Source organism: Centruroides vittatus, unplaced genomic scaffold, assembly GCF_030686945.1.
Source record: "Centruroides vittatus isolate TY-2023 unplaced genomic scaffold, ASM3068694v2 contig_4, whole genome shotgun sequence".
NCBI classification, from domain to species: domain Eukaryota; kingdom Metazoa; phylum Arthropoda; class Arachnida; order Scorpiones; family Buthidae; genus Centruroides; species Centruroides vittatus.
The window spans coordinates 1,180,419-1,203,779 of record NW_027122214.1 but is presented as its reverse complement, the minus strand read 5'-3'; the positions used below and the strand labels follow the sequence as shown (position 1 = coordinate 1,203,779).

Here is a 23,361-nt window from a genome sequence, read left to right as displayed (position 1 = left end):
TCAAAATTTATTTTTTACTGGACTAAAATTAAACTTAATAAATTATAGCCAGAATAATACAGTAATTTAAAATATTAAAAATGTTAATTAATTTCTTAAAGAATCAAATAAATAAATTTCCAACATAATGTAAGGTTATTTTTATATAAAATTTATTTATATATTTATTTAACATGAATATATTGACAAGATCATTTTCATATACAAATGCTAAATTAAATTCTACGCGGATACATAGAAATACACTGATGTATCAGTACAGTACATACATTTAAGTAATTATCTAAAAACCATAAAATAAATAAATGAATTTATGCATTTCTGTTGATATAGGTATATCTACCATAATTCTTACAGATATATACTAAATATATATATATATATAAAATTTTCCAGTTTTACTTTAATTAACAGTTTTAATTTAGCGAAAAGAATATAAAAAATGTATGCATTTAATGTAAAATATAAAAAATAAAAACGACAAAAATTATATTTTAAATTAATTTTTGCATATTATAGTATTAGAATGATTAGAACATTAAAAATATTAATCTTCCTTTAAATCATATCAATGAAAATATTACTATTGTAGTTTATTAAAATGGCGTTATATTTATTCTATTTAAATACTTACATACAATTTGAGGAAACATAATTTTGTTTCTTCGTGGTTCTCCCGGAAGATGCTAATGAATCTACATTCCGAGATTGAAATCTGAAAAGGATCTTATCTTTGAAGATATTCTACAACAATAATTACTCTTGTCAATCATCTCTATTATTACGTGAAAGAAAGATTTTAAATCAGTGTTTCTGTATACGAAAAAACCGACAATCGGACAGACATAAACTAGATGAAAATTCAGTTTTGTTGAGTGCATAATACAGTATAAATCAAATATATTAAACAAAAAATCTTCCAAGAAAACAATGAAAATAAAACGGAATACCATACGTCTATTAGAAAATCATTGGCGCAGAAATTATTTCCCAATAATTATATCACGAAATAAAAATGAAATAGAAAGGAATAAACAGTCAAATTATTCAAATCATAAATAAGTAAGAAATTAAAAACTTTTGTAATTGTGACCATAAGGTCGGCACCACGTCACGATGCCTTGTCGGGATGACACCGGTATGTCGGAGTCGACATACGATCGCAATAAGGATCTCGTTCTCGCGCGAGCGGTTACGTATTAAAGGCGGCCGGATCCGGATGGAGACGACGTGAGAGATACGAGAGACAACGCGATTAGGAGAAGTGCACCAAACATCCATTAAAACAATAACAATCATCCGTTTATTTAACTAATTATACAAAAAGATTAATACTTTATAATAAAGGTTTCGTCTGCGATTTAACAAATTCGCGTTCTAGATCGAGAGAGAGAGAGAGTTTACATCTTAGGTAAGTTGTATAGATACCTTAAAATTGCTGGATTGATGAAGCTCGCTGGAAGTCGTTTCTTCTCTTTCCCTTTGTCGCTTGAGGAGTTCTCCTTTCGAAGACGTCACCTTTAAGGGGTTCACTTTTCCAAGAAGTTATTTTCTATAGATGTTCACTCTAGGCCGAGGAGGGTTACGGAGGTATCCGCTCGAGGAGCAAGGCGAGGACCGACTCGTAGTCACGACCCCGATCGTCATCCGACCCTCCTTTTTATTGGGGGGTCTACTTCGTGTTTCCTTCTGCCCTTTTTTGGAAATGTTATAGGTCGTAGCCAATAGATGAATTTCGGTGGAAGTTCCGGGTGACACATTCGGAAGATGTGTCACCTTGTGAAGGAGGTAAATCCGGTGGAAAACACAATCACATCCTTCCATCTTTTATTAATTGTGGAAAAAAAGTTTTTTTCTTATAAAAAATTTTCTCTTTGAAACAATTTGCTTTGTGGTTAATATAAATTTTAAACATTAATAGCTTTTTCATACCCGTTATTTATAACCCTTTCTCTACATAAAAGGCTATAGAAAAACGCGAGAGAAAATCTAGGCTCTCACATAATCAAATAAAAAATATTTATAAAAACGTAAACGTGAATGTAAGATTTTAAAGAAAATGCTGTATTAAACAATTAAGTAATGAAAAAAAGCGATAAAATATGAAAAATCGAATTTGGAGAAGTATATGATACTGAAGAAATTTTATTAGAGTTTTTCAAGGAAAACAACCTTGCAATAAACAATACTTTTTTTACCATACAAGTAATTTAGTACGTCTACACCTTACCTGATGTTTTCACAAAATTTGCATAGACCACAGTGTATCTAAATTTAAGAAAACCGGCTAAAATCAATAAACAATATGAAAACTCCCAAGCGTCTAGAATGGATACAAAGCATAGATTTCAACAAAAAAATAAATTAATTAATAATAATAAAATTTAAACAAAATCAAAAGATCATCAAATTCAAGAGTAATTCTGATATCAAATTGAAAAGATATTCGTCAGAGATACTCGCTTACCTCACTTCGTTTCAATTATTCTCACAATCAATAATTATTAGCATAGGTAACATTGTAAAACATTGTAAATAAATGTATATACAGAAAATTAAAAAATAATTATAAATAATATAAGATATTCGATATGTCAATAGCCAAATCAATAGACGAGTTTCAAGGATAAATAGATGAAAGCAACACTAGAAGTATAGTACTGTACTGTATTTGAAATGAAAATAACTTAAAAGAAAAAACAAATTGGAAAGAAGTAAAAACAGATTTAACACATACATCGATAATATAGAGAACTTTAGAACAAGCCGAGAAATATTAATCTTTATGAATACTGATAGATGAAGTTTATCTTGTGTTGTAGAACAGTGGATCCAATCTTTTCGGATTTGCCACATACTTTATTAAGTATTACTATAATAACAGCAAGCAGGTCGTTCTCAAAGTTACTTTCAGTGAAGTCAAACTATTGAAATTTTGTTAATGTTAACCGTCAAATGGCCGAGGCAGTTAAAACGTCGGATCCGGAATACAATCCACGTCGTAAAACCATAGGAATTTTCGGGAGTGATCTGACTCCGATATGTCGGGCTCCGTTCCTCACTACTCTGCTGTTCCATTGTGGGTCTGGCTAAACTCACGATGGTCTTGTTAAAGGCACATGAGATAAAAAGAGTAAAAATAAAAATAAATCAATTATGCGATGAAAGTATTTGAGTAAGGATTTTCTAAATTCGTGTCGAATTCATGACAGAACAGAACATGATTTCTCTCATATGATGAGTCAAACTAATGATCGCAAAATATGGCAAGAAATGAACAACGTTCAAATTGGAATAGTTGCTTAGAGAAATAGTTGAATACACGGTAACTAAGAATTATAAAATTTAGATTCAAATAAGACAATAAACGATTCAATTTTTACAATTCAAAGAATAGTGAAATATTACTGGGAATACAACAAGTAGACTGAAATACTAGAGCGAAAATCACGTAACAAAATAGTCAAAATTTTTCTAAAAATATCTTATTATACAAAAAATATATATATAATAAATTCTAGCCACTAATAAAATAATAATTAATTTATTATTCTGATAAATTTCTCTATTTATAATTATTATAAATAAAAAAATTGATCTAGGATAGCCTTTCTTATACTATCTTTATCTATACATAAAAAAGTCACAAAAGCCTTAGATAAAGAAGATAAAATGAAGTTAATGGATATCAGTTAAATCACAAAGAATATGCTAATAACGATATAGATTAGCTACTTGATCAAAAGATAAAACAATAAGATGATGTGGTATGATGATAAACCAGAAAGAAATAAATTTTACTTTTAATGATAAATCCTTAGAGCAAATTTAAAAATTTAACAGTTTAAAAATTAATTAATTAATAATTAAGTAATTTAATTTTCTTGAACGATAAAATTGAATATAGCCTGATGAATTAGACGTAGATAAAAATGTGGAAAACTAAAAAGAAAAATATAAATATAAAGTAAATTGCATGAAATCATTGTACTACCAATTATGACTCATTCAACTAAAACAGAATTTAAAATGAAAAGATCTGAAAACTGGAAATTTTTAAATCAAAATGCCTTGTAAAAAATAAACTAAATATAAAGAAAATTACTTGTGAAAAGCTATCGGATTAGAATTAAAATAAAAAGAATACATATTACATAAGTACTCGTAGTTGAAACTTATAATTCTTACAGCGTATTCATATAATATGGGTACTGTACGTTGTATGACTTTCAATGTTTCTATATCTTCAAATCTTACTGCATCTCTTGTCTGTTTTCATTTTTAACCGATGGAGATGTAATGATGTTTAATTGTTATTGATTGTATAATGCTACTAATAGTTAAATAACCGGAGAAACCTCACAAAGCATATCAAATTCGGCTTATAGAAGATATAACACATCTTATGAGTATGTTAAAACAATAGATAACGTACGACCGTCAAGATCTCTTGAAGTAGAAAAAAAATATTATACAATTATAACTGCTATTATAATTGTATAATATTAGTAGAGTACAATTAAATGTTATCTTATGTAATAATTAATTCTTTCATATTAAAGATAATTTTATATTAATAGCATTTCCATGACGTTATTCTCTAAAGCAATGTTTTTCAAGCTTTTTCTGATAACATCATTCCCAATTCTTTCTCTATTTCTTTATCAATGTAGTTATTAACATACATGTAAGAAGTGTCGTTGCTGCACCCTAACGTGCCGCGTACGCCAGTTGAAAACCACTGCTCTAAATACGAAATATAAGTTCTTTAACAGTAGACTTAAAGGAATAAAAGCTACCATATCAAAAAATATATATTTAACAAACTAATTGTTAATAGGTTCTTACATTCATTGCCGAATTACATACAATTTTAATAAGATTAAATCACGAACCGACATTAATTTTAATTAATTGATTGGCTCATTTTCATTTGACTCGCCTAATAGTAGTCAAGTATAATTTGTTTGCAAGCTGTTACTTGTAAGTTAAAAGTAATAATAACTAGCATTGAGGCATTTGTCCTACTGGGTAACGAGCGTTGTGATTCCATGCTCATAGATCTTGGTTTCTGCTTATCTGCATCCGAGGAAAAATTGAGACCCTTTAGGTGCTTCTGCAATTATTCATTAAACACATGAAGTTTAACGATGAAAGGTCCATGTTATAGTGTGAAACTTTGCAACGACTTCACACAAATAAGTGCAAATAGTGACGGATTTCGAGAGGTGCACAGGACACAGCTACACCCCTTTCTGAAGTATTTCTCGAGTATAACCGAGTACCTCAGATAGTAAAAATTTTTGTAAGGAGTATTGTTTTCTTTCTACATTCCTTGAAAAGATTTCTGGATTGAGCAAAGAAGCTTGTTGCCAGATGGTGTGATTTTCTTGCATGACAATGCGAGACTACACACTGCCAATGTGATTTCTGACAAGCTTGAGGACTTCGAATGTAAAATTCTTCAGCATCAAGCAAACAATCCGTACCTTTCACCGTGCGATTTTCGTATGTTCGGTGAATTGAAGGTTACAGGCTTGTTTCGGAAGTAGAGGTGCAAGAGGTGGTCGCAGACTTTCTAAAGCAGAAACTAAAGGTCTTCTACGAGCACGGATTCGCCAAGCTCGTTATTCAATGAGACAAATGTTTCAATGCTAGTGGTCATTACTTTTAACTTACAGGTAACAGTTTGTGAATAAGTTACATAGGCCCACTTTCATTTGACTTTCCATAATACAATGTTTATAATATAAATGAAAAATTTAATGTTAAAATAATAAGTATTTTCAGAATAATGTAACCACTCAAATTTTAAGTAATTATTAAAATATAAAGAATAAAAAACAAATACATTAAAAATCATTTTAAAATATTTAGGTTTTTTTTGTTTGTCATGGATAAATTAATTCTTAATGCTGAAAGTAATCAATTCTTTTACACTTAATTACAATTAATCATCAAATATAATTTTATTATAATAAACAGTAATAAATTTTAAAGATAAGTTAAATGTAGATAAACTGTTATATATTTATAAAAACGAAAAGAAAAAGAATTAATTTCAGCACCTCTCCAGTTCATTTATGTAACAAATGATCTTAACCAAACATCAATACAATAAAACGAACTTACCACTTTTACTCCTTTTCTAGAAAACTATCTTTTCCTATTTTTAAACAATATAAAGCTAAGTTTAATCAAATTCTAGTGTTTCCCATTAGCTAATTCTATTAATAAACTAAACATTAAAAGTTATCCATTCAGTTTATATCAAATTTAAATCAGATACAAGCTATTGATTTATAGAATATTTAATTTAATAAAACAAGTTTTATTATATAAATGAAAACTATAAATTCAATTTTTTAAAGCTCTAAATACCTTGAATTTTTAACGTAAGTTTCAATTATAAACCGAAATTTGTAGTTTTACGTATTAAATTGAGTATTATACAAACGAATTTATGAAAGTTATCGAATTACACTTTTTCAAATCTTAATTGGAAGAAAAATAAACCATTTTATAATGTTACGTATAACATTAAAATAACTTTAAATCGAATATGTAAGGCAAAAAAGTTTTACATGACAGAGAAATAAAATAGCTTGTAATTGTAGAATGTTACAAGGCATGATGATAATTACTTACAGAAGTTAAGGTGAGAAAACAAACAATAGTTGATTTTTATAATTTCTTGAAAAAAAGACAATGGACTATTGTTTTATCAAGGAATTTCGCAATTTGAGACAAAAATCAGGAAAAAATGTCATCATTTTAAATTATATTGCTTTATCTTTTATAAAAATTAAAAATTTGAATATTAAAATATCAGAAGGAACTTACAAATATTAGTCATCAATATTGATAATCGTATCAGTTTCTAACGTGAATAAGTAATTTTCATTCTTTAAAAACGTTTTAAAACTTTAAGGAAAAAATAAACCGACTTTGTTATGCATATTTGGCTGAATTCTTGAAATATAATAATGTTTATATGTAGAAAAAGAGCCTTTATTTAGAAAAGTTTATTAACTAAATTCATAAATTTGAGCATGCTTCACCTCATTCTCACTGAAATCATATCTTATTCCATATATAAAGTGTAATGTCCTAATGGTGTTCTCACAGTTTTTAAGTCGTTTACCTTGGACTTGTCTTCTTAAATCCACCCACAGCACTTTTCACACGCTCTTTTAGGTGGACCCTCTTTGTTTTTTCAGGTATCCTCATTTATTTTTACGAGGATCTTTTACATTTACGTGAAAAAAGCCAGCTCAGAAAAAGTTAATCAATTTACGTGTTGACAGCTATACTTACAATTATTAATTGGAAAATATCTTCAATTCAAAAAATTCAATTTTAAATTCATTATTTTATATATTTAATTAAATTAACAAAACATATTTTTGTCAGATTTTTTTTAAAATAACCCATAGAATGGTTATAATAGCCAAATTTAATAATTATATAATTATATGATTAAATAATCCAGTTTATCTTATATAGTTTACAGTCATATTTTATATCTTTTTATACAGATGTAATTAGAGAAAATACGCTATAAATTTATATTAAATATCAATATTATAAAGTATTAAAATTTATGCTTTTTATAAGTAAATATTTTATTTATTTATATTATTTGATCTTTAATCTTTTATTTTAGTTTTTATCTCGCTTATCCTTATTTTTAAATCCAGCACATTTCAATCTTTAAACACTAGTATCTCAGTTTTGTATGTTTTAAGCTTTAACATACACAAACATACATATATAATAAATATAATAGGACATTTATTATAACTAAATTTCCTTTTATTTTATATTTCCATAATTGAACGTCATTTCATCGATCTGAATTAATGCTATTTAGAACTTAAGATATGAAATTCGATAATAATATAATGCATTTAAATATCATAAAATTTTACTATACTATTTTAACAACAAAACTTTATTTTTTTAAATTTTTAATGAAATAAATTGTTATAAAATCACACGCTAATTAAAATCAAGTGTAGCACGTTATAGAGTGAAACAATAGTAGAAACATAGAAATATTATTAAAAGAAAAAATAAAGAAACAGAAATCTATCGTATTCAATAAAATTGTTTTATTCAGATTGTCTTTCCGAAACAAACGTGACTTTTGTTTACGTACTCCAAGGTCTAATTTTGCTTTTACCAATGGCCAAGTTTCGAACTTCTAGAGGGAGGCACCCGTGTAAAGTGGTACACGGTACAAAGATACAAGTGTCAAGGTTCACCGGTGCAAACAATAGGACCGGTAATTCACGTATACAAGGACGGAGAAGTGAGTATATAAAGCTTCGAAAATTCATCATCGACCATCAGTTGCTCAGTCTAACAAGTGAACAATCGAACAAACATGAAGACTCTGGTAAGTAGAGACAATATCAAAATCTTATACTGCTTTATAGTAAAATTTATCTTAAATACCTTAACATTTTTTCAGATCGTTTTGTTTGCTCTTTTGGCAATGGCCATGGCAGGATACTTAGCTCCTTACGCTGGTTATGCCGGTTATTATGCGGGTTATCCAGGATATTACGGAGCTTATCGTGGATACGGATACGGTTATGGATTAGGACATTATGGATACGGATTAGGACACTACGGTTTTGGTGCCCCATACCGTTATGGAGCGTATGGAGCATTTGGAAAGTACTGGTGATGATCAGGTGAGCAGAGTTCGAGCTCCAATTAAATTTAACCTGTAAAAAGTTATATTGCTTGCATATATATATAACACGTGTATTTTCTTTATCTTTCAGCTACAAAATCTTGTTCCTGCGAAGCCACCGAATTAATTACATTTCTGGAAAGTGTAACGAAACTAATATTATTATAATAAAATAACATTTCATTCAAAAATGCTTCAGTTGAATTATTAAACAATCAAACGATTTTATAAACGCTAGTACAAAGATGTAAACGTGTTTGTTATCGCTTACTAATTATTCTTTTTAAATTACGGTTTTATTTACGTTATTTACGGTTTGTGTACAGTTTTATTTATTTTCTTTTACAAACATTTTAAAGAAAAATAAGTAATTATGATATATTTAATACATTACTATTAAATGCTTTAAATATTTCTTTATTAACTTCGCATCTACAACTTTTATATTTTTAATAAAAGTTTAAAAATTGTTGAAAGCGATGGATTTAAAAAACATCGAAAAAACTGAAAATTATTTAAATATTTCTTCAATTTGTTTTAATTAATTAATAAACACTTCTAAGACCATGTTGGCTAACCTCGTTGCCACTTTCTGCACATATAGGAACGGTTGTAAACAATTGGAAAATTGAGATTTTTAATTTATGTTCGTGTATTAAATTATGCCAAACGAAAAAAATAAAATTTATTTTTCATTTTCCTTCATAATTTTAAATACTTTATGTGAAAAAAAAATATAAATGTTTCTTAATTCACTATTAATATCATTTCTGACAGAAGCAAATGTCGAAATGTGTATAAAAGCTATAATCATAAAATTTTAATTATTTTCATTATTTGTTTCTTAATAAATGTTAAAAGAACAAATAGCCTATTAATAAACATTATTATTTTAAAATTATTTATTGAATCTTTATGATACTTTATATCATTATAATTTTCTTGAACAAAAACTGGAGCAAAAATGTTTTAGGTTCATTCTATTTATGACAATAAAATGTATTGTTTTAGTAAATAAATATATAAGTTAATAAATTTATTTTATAAATATCTGTATATTAAAATATACCAATATATACTACAGAAATAAATTTATGTAACATTTATAAGCAGCGTAAGTTTATGTATTAATCATTGCTTTAGTAAGTCCGTTGAAATTTAGACAAAGTAATTATTAGTAAAGACACGGGAAAATTCATTCTAAAAGTAGATCTAAAGAAAATTTTTTCTTTAGAAAAAAAATTTTAATTAAGTTCTAAAATACTGCACTAACTTTATTCCTAGAATAAGTAATCTTTCTAATTTTGTATGAGAAATTTCCAGATACACGGATATCCCCCGTTGTTAAACCTTTATTCTAAAGAACATTTCTTTTTCGAATTTTTATTTATTTAAAAAAATACAATTTAATAAATTTTTACTTTCTTATATAAAACAAAATATCTTAAATTAAATTTAATTAATTTTTTTCTTTTTCTATAAATTACGATAATTTTTAATTAATAATACTCTTTTATTATATCTAAGAAAATTAAAATTAAAGTAGGTGAAAGTAGGTGAGAGCGAGGTCATAGTAAGTTGGGTGGAGTGAAAAATTATAAATTTATTTCATCTTTAAATGAAAAGACTGGAAGTGCAAGAAACTCGAGGTTGATGTTTAAACACCGCAGCAAACAATTGTCAACGAATGAATAAACTACTCGATCTAATTTAATTATTAAAATAACTTTACAAGGATATTGAGGTTTGTTGAGTTAAAAAATAATCTAATTTATCAAATATTTAAAATATAAAATCGTTATTTTACTACACTTATCTTTTATTTGCATTTTAATGTAGCTATTTCGTTAATTAAATTATACAAATATACATATTTTTTAATTTTTAAAATAAAATACCGGAAATTTTATGGTGTGTATTCGCTTCAATAAGATTAAAAATATAAAAAGGATTTTTAAAATATAATATTCGTATTAATGTATTAAGATGAAATACAAAATAATTCATAAAATTCAAGTGATGGATAAAATATAAATAATAAAAAATAGCTTTCTGTTAATGTCTACAAATTACAATCTTTTTTATTATTATAATTTATTACTTTCCTTGCCCATCTTTAACCTTAAAGTGGATAGTTTTATCAATTTTTTTATATTTCTATAAATCAGGAGAGAAAGTATGCAGTTCTTCAAGGATAAAGGAGTGGTTGGACTTTAAAAATCTTTTGATCAATAGAGACATTCACCTCCTGTTCGACCGTGACCCGTTTCGTAAGACCTTGTTTACTTTACGACCGATTCGTGGTTTTAGAATAGGGAAATTCTGAACAAACTTTTTAAGAAATGAGTCAAGTTTTTCACATAATAAATAAGATATCGAAAATATTCTTATACAAAACATACTTTTAGTAATTTATCTAATTATTACTTTCTCGGCTCATATATTAAGAGGAAAAGTATGGCAATCGATCAAAAAATGGCCCTCCAAGACTTACATTTTTGGACTCGGGATCTTCAAACGTCGAGAAATGCAAATATGTATGTATGGATGCTAGTGTGTGTGGGGGACACGATTTTGTTCACTCTCTTTGAAGCTTAATAACTCCTGTATTTTTAGTCGAAAATTTCTGAAATTTTACAAGGTGGTTTGTTTATTAGGGTGATTGACGGTATTAATTTTGGTGAGTAAAGGTTGTGGGAAATGGGAGAAGGGGAGTTAAAGGGATCATCTGTTTCTCCAGAAGGGTCTGAATTAATGACGATTTTACTCGTTATTACCATTTACATTATATATATATATATATGATTATAAAACTCATTTCTACCCTCAAAATTAAGCTTTCTGCCATTTTATAATAGTTAAAAATGTAAAAAGTTTTTAAAATAAAATATCATAACAGATAGCGCCACACGCGGTTTTAAATGTTGCCGGAAAAGTTAAACAACTCGTTGCTGGATTTGTTTTTTTTTTTTTTATTATTATAGATTTATTCATATATAAAATATTTTATATTTTTATAATAAATAAAATTTTTATCTATCAAATACATCGAAGCTCCGTATCGAAATAAATATTATTTTTATTTATTTTTGTTATTCTTGTTTTATTTTATTTCTTTATAATAATTTAAGATAATAAGCACTTGCTTTTGTTCTATGTCATGTTTAAAAGTTGATGATTTAATTTCATGCGAATATATATAGATGCCAGTCACGTTCTGCTTTCAGTCACATTGTGATACAAGTTATTAAATTATTTGAATATTTTTATATGGAAAATAATTCTGAAATATATTCACTCCAACACGATTAAAAAACTGAGTAAATTTTCCATTAAAATAGCACCTTTTTTTTAGTTTCTGTATTTAGTTTAAAAATTACAGTTAACATAGTAGGATTTTGAGAAAATCTTCTTATGCTGAATTAATTTTTCCATTCTTTATGGTAAATCCCCGCAGTTAATTTGCTAACAGTTACTCAAAAAGAAAAAATTATGAAGAAATCATGTATTTTATTTTGTTGGGAAATCCCCACGCTAGCTGCTATGCTATTGAACTTGTGCTTGTTTGAGTCCATTAAAAATTGTGACTCCAAATCGTTCAATTCTTGATTTAAAGATTTTTATAAGGTTATTTTAGGTTTTATTTGATTGATTTTAAAATTTTCTAGGAATATATCACTAAAAACTTTGTTGTAAATTAAATTCCATAAATTAAACCAAGTAAAAGTAAAAAAAGAAAACACCATTTCTCTGATATCATTTTAAATGCTGTCATACGTGGTAAAAAACTTAAATAAAGCAACAATCTGACAATAGATTTAAAAAAAATTAACACAAATCGTTGTTCTGTTGCAGTTCTAATTTTTATGTTAATTTTTCTTGCTGCAAGATTACCAATTTCTCTACAAATATGATAGCACATCTCAGACTTAAAATAATAGCGAAAATGGAAAAAGAACTTAATGTTTAAAATGACGATAGCATAAAAAAAAGTGGACTCTTATACAATGTAATTAAACAAAAAGTACTAGAAATGTATAACCATTTCAAATAAATGGTAAATCTTTCTTTAACCACAAGCTTCTTACCAGCAAAGGTTGATATGAGAGATTTAAAAACTGCTTTTCATTATATAAGAATTCAAAGGCCGATAATAATATTTCTAAGAAATATCCAAAAGAATTTCAAAAAATTATTGAAGAACACAGGATTAACACCACATCAGTTAGCTTTTGAAATAAAATCGCTCTCTTTGTATTCGTTCCTACTTTCCTACAACACGGTTTGGCGCTATATGAGATTCTATAAGAATCCAACTATCGTATTATACGAAGGTTACTAATAAGCTGTATTTAATTATATAATTGAATAATTGAATAAAAATATTTTAATGCTTATCAAATACTATAAATAAAAAATTTATATTTTTATTCTTTCCTGACAATTCTTTTCCTATAAGAATATCAATTTTTCCAATTTTTTTATTAATAAATAAAATCTTTAAAATCATTCATTTTATTTATTAGAGAATAATATTTTTCACTTGAATACTTTCTACATAGGTTTTAGACAAGTAGAGATGACAAAAACAAATTTAAAAAAAATTATATTCTTAAATCTAAGTGAGATTTATCATAAGGCTTCTCCTCCGAGTCGATAAATTAATTAAGGTTCAAAAAATTAAAATAAAACAAAATACATACATCTCTTAAATCCCTTATTTACAAACTTCTCACTTCTTATTTTAAATTCAATTGTTGCTTAGCAAGTTTCTTTACTTTTACTGTATGATTATATGAGAAACCATTATTAATGCACTCTATAAAGTCATTAAATTGCAATTATTTTAAGCTTTTCATTATAAATGAGACTTTTCCGGCTGTTAAAGTAGCAGAGGGAAGGTATTGTGAAACCTCCGGGTATTTTTTTGCATTTCCCGACGTTTTAAGATCCCCTGATTCCAAAAAGAAAAAAAGCCAATAGAATTTTGTATATGTGTTTATGTGCGTTGGTCTGATTTTGTTTTATATCTCAGGATTCTATAAACCAATATCGAAATTTGGCAAGAATATTTTACATATGGGGATATATTTTGTAGATAATAAATCAAGGGGTAGATGAGAATGAGAAGGAGATGATATCTCGAGTGGAGTCAGACTTTATGAAAATTTTACTTGTACGAGTTTTAGCTTGTTAAAAACAAATGTTATTTTCATCTACAAGTTTATAAAACTCAACCCTATCCCTTGAAATAAGATTTTTGCTTGCCTTTTTCTATTAGAATCTATAATAGAAAATTATAATATTTTCTTTTTGGTTTCCTTAACCTTCTGTTCGAGTGTCTGAACATTCGTGTAAGTGCTCTTGCCAGTTTTTTTTTTTTTTTTTTTTTTAATAGTTGCAATTGAAGAATGCTATCCATAAAATAGAAGAAAACCAAAATAAATTCAAAATTCAGCTTAAAAATGAAAGTATTTTCTGAATAACCTGATTATAGCATTTAAATCACTTAAAATTGTTGTAATGTATGTCTAATGCTCGAATTTGAAGTCATAATTAAGATTTTTGTATAAAAATTCAATCTCATTTTCCCCAAAGCAAAATAATTCTCTAATTTATCAAGCATAAATATTATTTCTTTAATAGCTTTCACTATAATCGTAAATAATATTCAGCATAAATTATGATTATAATGTGTAATTATTTTATTTTAAAATATATATATATATTTTAGTAACATTTACGCAAATATTGTGTATAAAATTACAAAATGTTTTCCCTGTTAAACATTATTACCTTACAGGAAAACATGTGATAGTTGTTAATGGTTGATTAATAGTCTCTTAACTTTGATTATCAATCGTAAATAATAGGCTATCGTGTAGTGTACATTTAACACACAATAAAACAGATAAATAAAAAAACAGTTAAAATTTTAATTGCAATTCATTTTATTTACAGCAGCTTGAAATTTAAACAGTAAAATTGAAAAGTTTGAATGATAAAGAGGTCTTGTTGAAAAATTCGTTAATACAATTGCATCCTGAAAAATGTAAGTATAGACATTATAGTGTATTCTTTATATAAAACTTTAAATATTATCTCTAAATAGTTAAAACTTAATGAGCATACCTTAGAAGTAAGCGTGTAGGCGATAATTACCACCAATGCTTTTTATAATATCCGTAAAAGGGATAACCAAATCCATAATAGTTCTTATATCCGTAATAGGGATAACCGTAGTAGTGATGGCGATAATAGGGATAGCCATAATAGTAAGGCTTATAAAAATGTCCGTGATAGAATCCAGCAAAAGCGATTGTAGCCAAGATGGCAAAGAAAAGCACGAAAAACTAAAAAATAAAATGAAGAAATTAGAAAAATTTGTGTTTTTGTATCATTAAAAGAGGTGAGAACTTACCAAAGTCTTCATGATGTACAGTACTGTACTTGTTCTGATCACGACTATTGCGAAGTCGATAGATAAGCGAGTTGCGGGTGCTTTATATATTATTACATCCCTACAAATTTCCCCGTTTTATTTATATAAGGTAAAAGAGCCAGTGAAATTCTGGAGAAATCAGCCAAGCAGAGAAAAATAATATTCATTTATTCGAGGATATTTCAAGGTCTTTTTTAGATGTCAATAATAATGACTCAATAATCAGGGATAATAGGACAAGGTTAGAAGTTTATTGAAAAAAGTAACCTTTGGGTTTCGAAGAAAGTTTATAAGGGAAGTTTTGCTTCGTTTAAGAAGGGAGTTTAACAAAAATAAAATAATTTTGATGCCTTTTTGATTATATTTTATCATATAACAAATCATTAGCGTAAGCCGTGAAAGATGTAAACCATTTACACTTATATTAAGTAATTTAAACTAATATTTATTGACATTCAGATGAAACTTTAAATAGGAAATCAAGTTTACGATTTTACAGTTTCGAAAATTGTCTTTTAAATTGACTAAATGATTAAAATTTAAATGTTGTTAACTTTCCAAAACGTGTTTCGTTTTAAAATATAGATTCACAGAAAGCTATAAAATTTAATATGCTATTATTAATTTTATTATTGTATAAAATATGGCTATAGTTTATTATTGAACTTGAAAAATGGCTATTTATAGGATACTAACAATAGAATTTTACAAGTTATTTAAATAACAATATCCGATAGTTGATTTTTCTTTAGTAACGTTACGTGACCAACGGTAAAATGACATTCACCACGAGTTCAATTCTGCAATTAAATATATGACATCATTAGATTACATTGCTTCAGATTGAGAAATATCTCTTTAAACTCAAGAAACAACGAACTCTCATCTTTCCAGTCATAAATATAATTTTCTGTGCTATTTTTAATGGAAACAATAATTTCCATAACTTTTAAAAAGTTTTCAGCAATGTTTTCTGTACAATATCTTTTTAAATAATATTTTGATAAGGTTTACACCTTCCAAGTCTCTGCTCTATCTGTAGGAAAGTTTGAAATATGTGCATATTTATTTCAATTTACTGGCAATCTGTTGTAACTGAAAATAATTGTGTTGAAATGTAAAAGGTTTGCCTTTGTCAAATTAATTAAAAGGGGAAAAGACATTGTGGAAAAGTGTAAATTACGTATATTTGTGTTTAACTTTCCTCTGAGAAAAATAATTATGTTATCGTGTCCTTAAATAGATTTAAAAAAATAAATAACAGATTTATTATTATATACAAGAACGTAGATATTACAGAATTAATGTAATTTCATAAGTTCTTACAAATATTTCGTTACTTTTTTTGAATAAACTGCTAAACCTTTTCTCAACATTTGGTTGATTACATATTAAATATCTATACACACATACGTATATATAGCTTATTTTTTTAACAATAAACAAACCTTCCTTTAGGCATATTTTCATTCATATACTATTATAATTTTATAGGCCTAATTACACAACTCGATACCTCCTACCTTGTGTTATGACTTGAAAAGAAAGTAATTCTTCTTAAAAATTCCTTACATAATTTCAAGAAATAATTAAAAATAATTATAAAACTATTCCAGTTAATTTACGTAGTAAAATATTTCAACATTTCGTATCTTTTTTAGAAAATAAAACTAGGCTATACACTTATAGAAATATTTAGATTTATAAATAATTCTGTTAATTATTTTAATACTTTTTTTCAATTTAAAGTTCCTATATATATATGTGTGTGTGTGTGTGTGTTTATGCCTGTAACAAAAGTAAAAACATTGTTTTTCTTATTATCTAATTAAAACTTTGTTAATTATTTTTTATAAAAACAAAAAGCATTACAAAATATTAAACAAGATATGCTGTGGCATATCAAGCGGTTAAATTCCTATTATTACGTCAACAAAATAATAGATAAATCAATAGATAAATATAAGAATATTAGAAAGTTTGATACACATCAGTAACATTATATTATTTAAACTGTATTAAAACGAATATAGTAACGCTGATTCGACGTTATTCGAAGGAGATGAGCTTAAATAATGGTTTCTATTGTTAAAAGTACAGTAAATACATTCAATATATTTTAAACAACCTTTTAAATATTTAATTATAACAATAGTTTTTATTTTTTATTTTTTAAATCAATATCACGTGATATATTGAACGATAACATTCACCTTGAGTTCAACAATTTAATTTGTGACATTGAATTGCAATAAGCCAAGTACAAAAATAATAACATTTTTACTATTTTATAGAATTATATAATTGTGTTATTATACCAAATAAAAAAAATTTAAGTTCCACTCGAGTTATTTTGCTTTTAATTTTTTTAAATAAAAATAAAATTAAATAAATTTTACTTTTATGTATAAATATATGAGAATTTTAAATTATGTTGTATATAATTTTAAGAATTATTTATATATTTATTTATAATTTTTATTTGGTGGCACGTGTAAACATTCAAGAAGATTTAAATTATAATTATTAATTTGTTGTACGTAAAAATATTTTAAAAAGTTATTATTTCGTGTAAAATAAAATTTATTTTTAATTTTATTTAAGACGAAAGATCGTATTTTTATCAGAATATCGGATGAAAATAAATTAAATATAAAATACTAAACAATGATTTTAACAATTCTTACTTAATAGAATTTTATAGAATTAAATTATTTTTATGTTAATTTATGCAAAGTGAAAGTTAATATTGATTCTTATTTTCAGAAATACGTTTTAAATTTTCAACATATTAATGTTATTCTATTTTGAACTTAAGAATTTCATATTCTATTTCTCTTTTAAAAATACTTGTAAAATTTATAATTAAAGTGTGTAGAATTACCATTATATTTCAAATATGTTAAAAATATATTTAATAATTAAATATAACTTACAAAATGACGATGTGTAAATCCCTCTGTAGTTATATTATCAAATTTAACTATTTTTGTCATATTTTATTAATTATTAACTGCATCTCAGTAATTTTAATTATTAATTCAGCTAGGAAATCTTATACTTCAAGTTTTAATGATGAATTTCTAACAATATTTTCCATCTTAAAACACGATGCAATGTCGCATCTCCTAAAATTGCGTGTGATATGTAATAATAACGAATCATCGTCTTATTTCATAAAAGAGAGTAAATATATTAATATTATGTGTTAACGTAATTAAATTTTAACAAATATTATTTTATTTTATTATTGTTATTTTATATTTTTTAAATCATTATTCAGAAAAATCTTTTTTAATTAATTTATTAAAATACATTAATTAAAAAAAATAAAATTTATTTAAAAAAATAATAATAATTGTGATTTCTTATCGATGCTGCCATCTATTGTAAATAAGTGGAATTATCAATTGACTAATAATTAATTTTGAATTTAATAATTAATTATTTACAATATTTTATTTCGCTTTATTTTTTAAATAAGAATAATATATTACAAAGTAAAAAGGTTATGTAAATAGATAAATACGAACATAATTGGGTAAAAAAATAAGAAAAATGTTACTCGAAAACCTTGAGGTATATGGTTAACCAATCTTTCATCTTTATAATTTACATGTTATAAAGCGTGTAATTTACAATAATGTTCACTTGATCATATGATTATTCCTAATTCGGTAGCTCGATTAATTTGTAGTATCTAGAAATTCAAGTTTTTATATGATACATACGTCTAGTATAACAGGAAAATGTGTCTATGATTCCTGTTATAGTAATATAAATATATTTACATGTTCGAAATACATTGATTAAATTCTAGCAGTTCTGTAAGTTGAAAAATACCTCGAGAATTTTTTTATATTATGGAAAATTACGGTTTATACATCGCATCATGTTTGCTGCAATTACTTAAAATTATAAATAATGGGGAAATTAAAGTTTTAGATTATTTAAAGTTGTATCTTGTCAATTTTTTAAAAATTGATAAGATTTATGAATAAAAAATTCAATAAAAAGTATAATTTAAAAGCTTTTCTTGTGAAAACTAATAACGAAAGTGCACACGAAATTAACTTTTCTAATAATAATTTTCCTTTGCCTTTACTACATAGTGACATTATATACAGCATATAATGTTAATGTAACGTAAATGTGAAATTGTAATGTAATTACATAACACTATTTTAACTTTTTAGAAGTTATTGTTACTATAATTTTGTTTATTATGCGAATTAACTATAAGTTAGTGGTTACAAACTACAAGAACTTAAACAGTAAAATTATATTTATTTAACAATTAATATTATTTAAGTTTGTAAAACTTCAAATATTTAAAATTTTCGAACATATTTTAAATTTAATTCCATATTTTGTCAATATTTCTGGACAGAATGATTTAAAAATAATTCTGTTCTGGCAAAATAGACGACGATATTATTGAAGAATGCCTTCATCGGGATGGAATTTTTTTCAATAATTTATCTAAATATGGCATCAAATATTGTATTTATGTTAATGCAAATTTGTTACTGATCTTCGTAAAATAAGGTATTTAATAATAATAATAAAACAAGTTATATTCTTATTTTTGTAGATTAAACATGTATAAATTACTTTTTAGCAATTTTATACATTTTTCATTGTATATAGCCTGTATTATTATGCCTTTTTTATTTTAAATTCATGTTTTTAGGTTTGGGCTTCTAATTCATATAATCATATAATAGTGCAATAAGATATTCCTTTACTAAAATAGAAATGTTATTGGTTCATTGTGTAATACTTCAATTTTAACACTACAATATTCAGCAAAGCATTGCTAGATTATATAACTAATGCAAAAGCTTTGTAATGAACCATAAAATATGATGCAGCTACGTTGAGCGTGGTGCCCTCTAGTAATTGGCATGTATATAAAACAACCGAAACTATATCCTACTTTATACTGCAGGCCAGGCAGGGTGTCAGCAAGCAATAGGAAAAGTGCTGGAGCAGAACTTCTGGTTTTTGTCGACAGAGGTCGTACATTTTATCGAAGTTGCATACTTTTTCTATGGGAAAAGTGATATAAACCTGCTATAGGCGCTTTGCCTAGTAAAGCAGCTTTAACAGAGATGGATAAGCGAGCTAATCATATGTCCCCTTTCATTTGAAACAAACTACAAAGTATGTCATTGATTTGCTTATTGATTTGCTATATTAAGACCACTTTATCAAGCAACGCGTCCAATGTTTTCGATAGATAGATATATGAAATTTGAATTAACGTTAAATTAGGCAGTAAAATATCTACCCAGTTTATATATATATGCAAGAATTACCTCTTTTTTTGTTTGTTTCAAATTGCGAAAAAGATAAGTAACTTTGACTACGAAGAATGATGTAAAATATGATTGAGAAGGTATAAATAATATATGTAAGTTCAGATTAACGCTAAATAAGATGGTACAATACTTTTACAGTATTATTTTTACTTTTTATAGCCTCCATTATTAATAGCTAATTATATAATTATACTAATTAATAATGTGGAAATAATGACGTACTTTTTTAAAATTGTGATTAAGATCAGGATAATAAATAAAAACACCCAACGCTGTTACGTAACGTGGAAGCGTTAGCGATTGTTTTTGCAGATACGAAAAAAATATTAAATTTCGATCAGCTATCTTATCATGATTTTGGGAATTCGATCATAAACAAATAACAGTATTTCAAAATAATGATTTAAAAAATTCCTGGAAATGAAATTCAAACTTATTTCGTAAGAATAACGAAAAAAGAAACTATACATTATACTGAATTTAACTGAGCCCAATATTTTGTTAACTAATCAATCAATTCGTGACGATAAGTGATTAAATTATCTATCATATTATAAAGTTTGGGTTTGATATCACTATTCTCTAGTCAACCCTCAAAATATTGATAATCTAAATTGAAACAAAAAGAAGATAATTTTTACTTTAGTTTCATATAACGTATAAAATTATTGTAAAGGATATATTAAACAATAATAATGTCAAAATTATATCGAAAAAATTAATTCTAAATAATTTAAAAGCATGTTTATCTTTCCTTGGAAATTATAATGAGAATTATATAACTAAATACTGTACTTCTTTTAAATGTGTAAAAGTTGAAAGTTGCCTCAAATTGCAGCATTGAAGTAGCGTGTATTATAATTTTTAAATAAAATGGAAAATATGAATTATTTTTAAAAATAAATAGTATAAAAATAAAGATATACAGTACATGCTGATGAAAGGTCACTTAAAAGCATCAGATTATTATTAAACTTCGAGTACCATTCTAAATTCTATAAGTTTGTATAAAATACGATATTTTGAACTCTTACCAAATATGTTATAAATTTTATAATCAAAAAGTTTAAAATTAAGTTTAAGTGATTCAATTAAAATGTTTCTATTAACGTATAGGTCTATAGCTAATCTTAAATTCGATATAGATTAAATTTTATTTAAAGTTAATATAAATAAATTTTCAGTACATATCGTTTTATTAAACATTTCATAATGAGTTCTACGCCATGTAATATTAGTCTTCGTGATGAGTATATAATCATTATGAAGAACTCTCATTGCCTAATATGTTTATGGAAGCGAACTAACCATTAATTGCACCAAACAAATCCGTGTTGCAAATTCACTACGGAAAGAACACGTGTAAAAAAATAAGTGTAAAGAAACACGAAAAAGATGATGATGAAGCGATTATGTCAAAAATACAAGGTCATTTTATGCACTTTACGTCCTCGGAGAAGTTTTTAAGGAGTGGTGACTATGTTTAAGTCTTTATCAACCATGGGCATTAACTGCATTTTTTCTTTCCTATTTTGTTTTATTTTTTTGTTAAGTCGAGGAATGGAAAAAAGATTTAATAAAGTCGTCTCTGAAAGACTTCAAATACAGAGAAGTGACCTTGTATTTTTGGTTGATTTTTTCCTTATTCCTCTTTCCTTTTTTCATGCATGTCGTTGTTATGTAAACTTAATATATTAGATTAGAATCCAGTAAACTATTTCTTTGTGTATACGTATGTATTTGGGAAATTAGTTATAACATTTATAATTTTTTAAGTCAATAAAGAGATACTTGTATATCACTTTCGCTTTCTATTCTTTCATCTAACATGAAAAACAAACCATTAAATGCCAACGAATGCCAATGCTGATCTGCTTATCTGCTTATATGCTTGTTTTTGAAAAATCAATAATTTGATCTTACGAAGTATTAAGCGAAAAGCATAGTTATATTTTTACTTTTTCTGGTTAGTTTAATGTAGTAAATCTATTTGTAATCGAGTTTAGAAATCAAATTAGTGAAAAGTACCTAATTTAAAAGCCGTATCATTTTTTTGCAGACTTCAATGACATTAAAGACGAAAAGACAACCGGTTTAAAGTGTCGCGCCTGGTAAACATTCAAATCGTGCGGAGAAAATTTAATTTAGATTGATAAGAACAGTTTGATGGTGTGATGATCAGTTTAGGTTTTGTTAGAATTATCCGTTAATAATTGTAAAATAATTTCATTTTAAGTTTATAACTTTTATTGATTTAAATAGAAGTTAGCACATCTAGAATAATATCTTTTTTAAATGTTTGCATAATATTGATCATAGGATTAATTAGAAATAATAGGAAAGGAATGCAAATAATATAAAAATAAAATACTTATAATTTACTTTATCGTGCAAATCTATTAATAAAACACAATGTTAATAATTATACTTTGTATATATAATAATATAATTAGTTATTAAATAGTGTAATTAATTATTTAATATTTAAAGTATTTAAAAATATTTTTTTATAATTTAATTATAATTATTATTTTTTTTATTTTCTACTATTACTGATTTTAAAATGTGTTGAATTAAGATTTTTAAAAGATAAACAAAAATGTTGTTAATATGTTGAGTTACTCGGATTAATTTTTTCATTAAATTTTTATTTTAATAATTCTTAAAAATTAAATACTTTTCGTTCAAATATTTTTTTGCTTTACTCTAAATATAGTTTCTAAAGATACTATAAAATATAGTAAAATCTAATCTTTAATATTTATAAAATTATTATTTAGTATTTAAAAAGCTTTATAAATATTGAAAATTTATATCAATAAAATAAAAAAGGTTTAATTGAAGACAATTGAAACAGTAAAAAAAAATATCAAAATGAATACAAAAGATAA

General features: G+C 25.6%; 1 protein-coding gene and 1 long non-coding RNA gene across 3 annotated transcripts in view; one reads left to right on the top strand and one right to left on the bottom strand.

Annotated features, from left to right (window-relative positions):
* Positions 1–15,209, bottom strand: part of LOC136976241 (uncharacterized) — a 71,683-nt gene extending 56,474 nt beyond the window's left edge. The window contains exons 1-3 of one of the 2 annotated variants that reach the window (XR_010880899.1): positions 15,126–15,209; positions 14,837–15,057; positions 14,630–14,747 (exon numbers count right to left, since the gene is read on the bottom strand). This is a non-coding gene — a long non-coding RNA (uncharacterized lncRNA). Of the gene's footprint in view, positions 1–14,621; positions 14,748–14,836; positions 15,058–15,125 lie in introns of those variants that run through there. The other variant, XR_010880898.1, reaches the window with a different exon arrangement.
* Positions 8,269–8,858, top strand: LOC136976239 (glycine-rich protein-like). The gene is made up of 3 exons (XM_067271463.1): positions 8,269–8,401; positions 8,477–8,702; positions 8,796–8,858. Exons 1-2 carry the CDS (start codon positions 8,390–8,392, stop codon positions 8,693–8,695), a joined length of 231 nt encoding a protein of 76 aa, XP_067127564.1. The 5' UTR covers positions 8,269–8,389; the 3' UTR covers positions 8,696–8,702; positions 8,796–8,858.
* Positions 15,210–23,361: the final 8,152 nt, after the last annotated feature.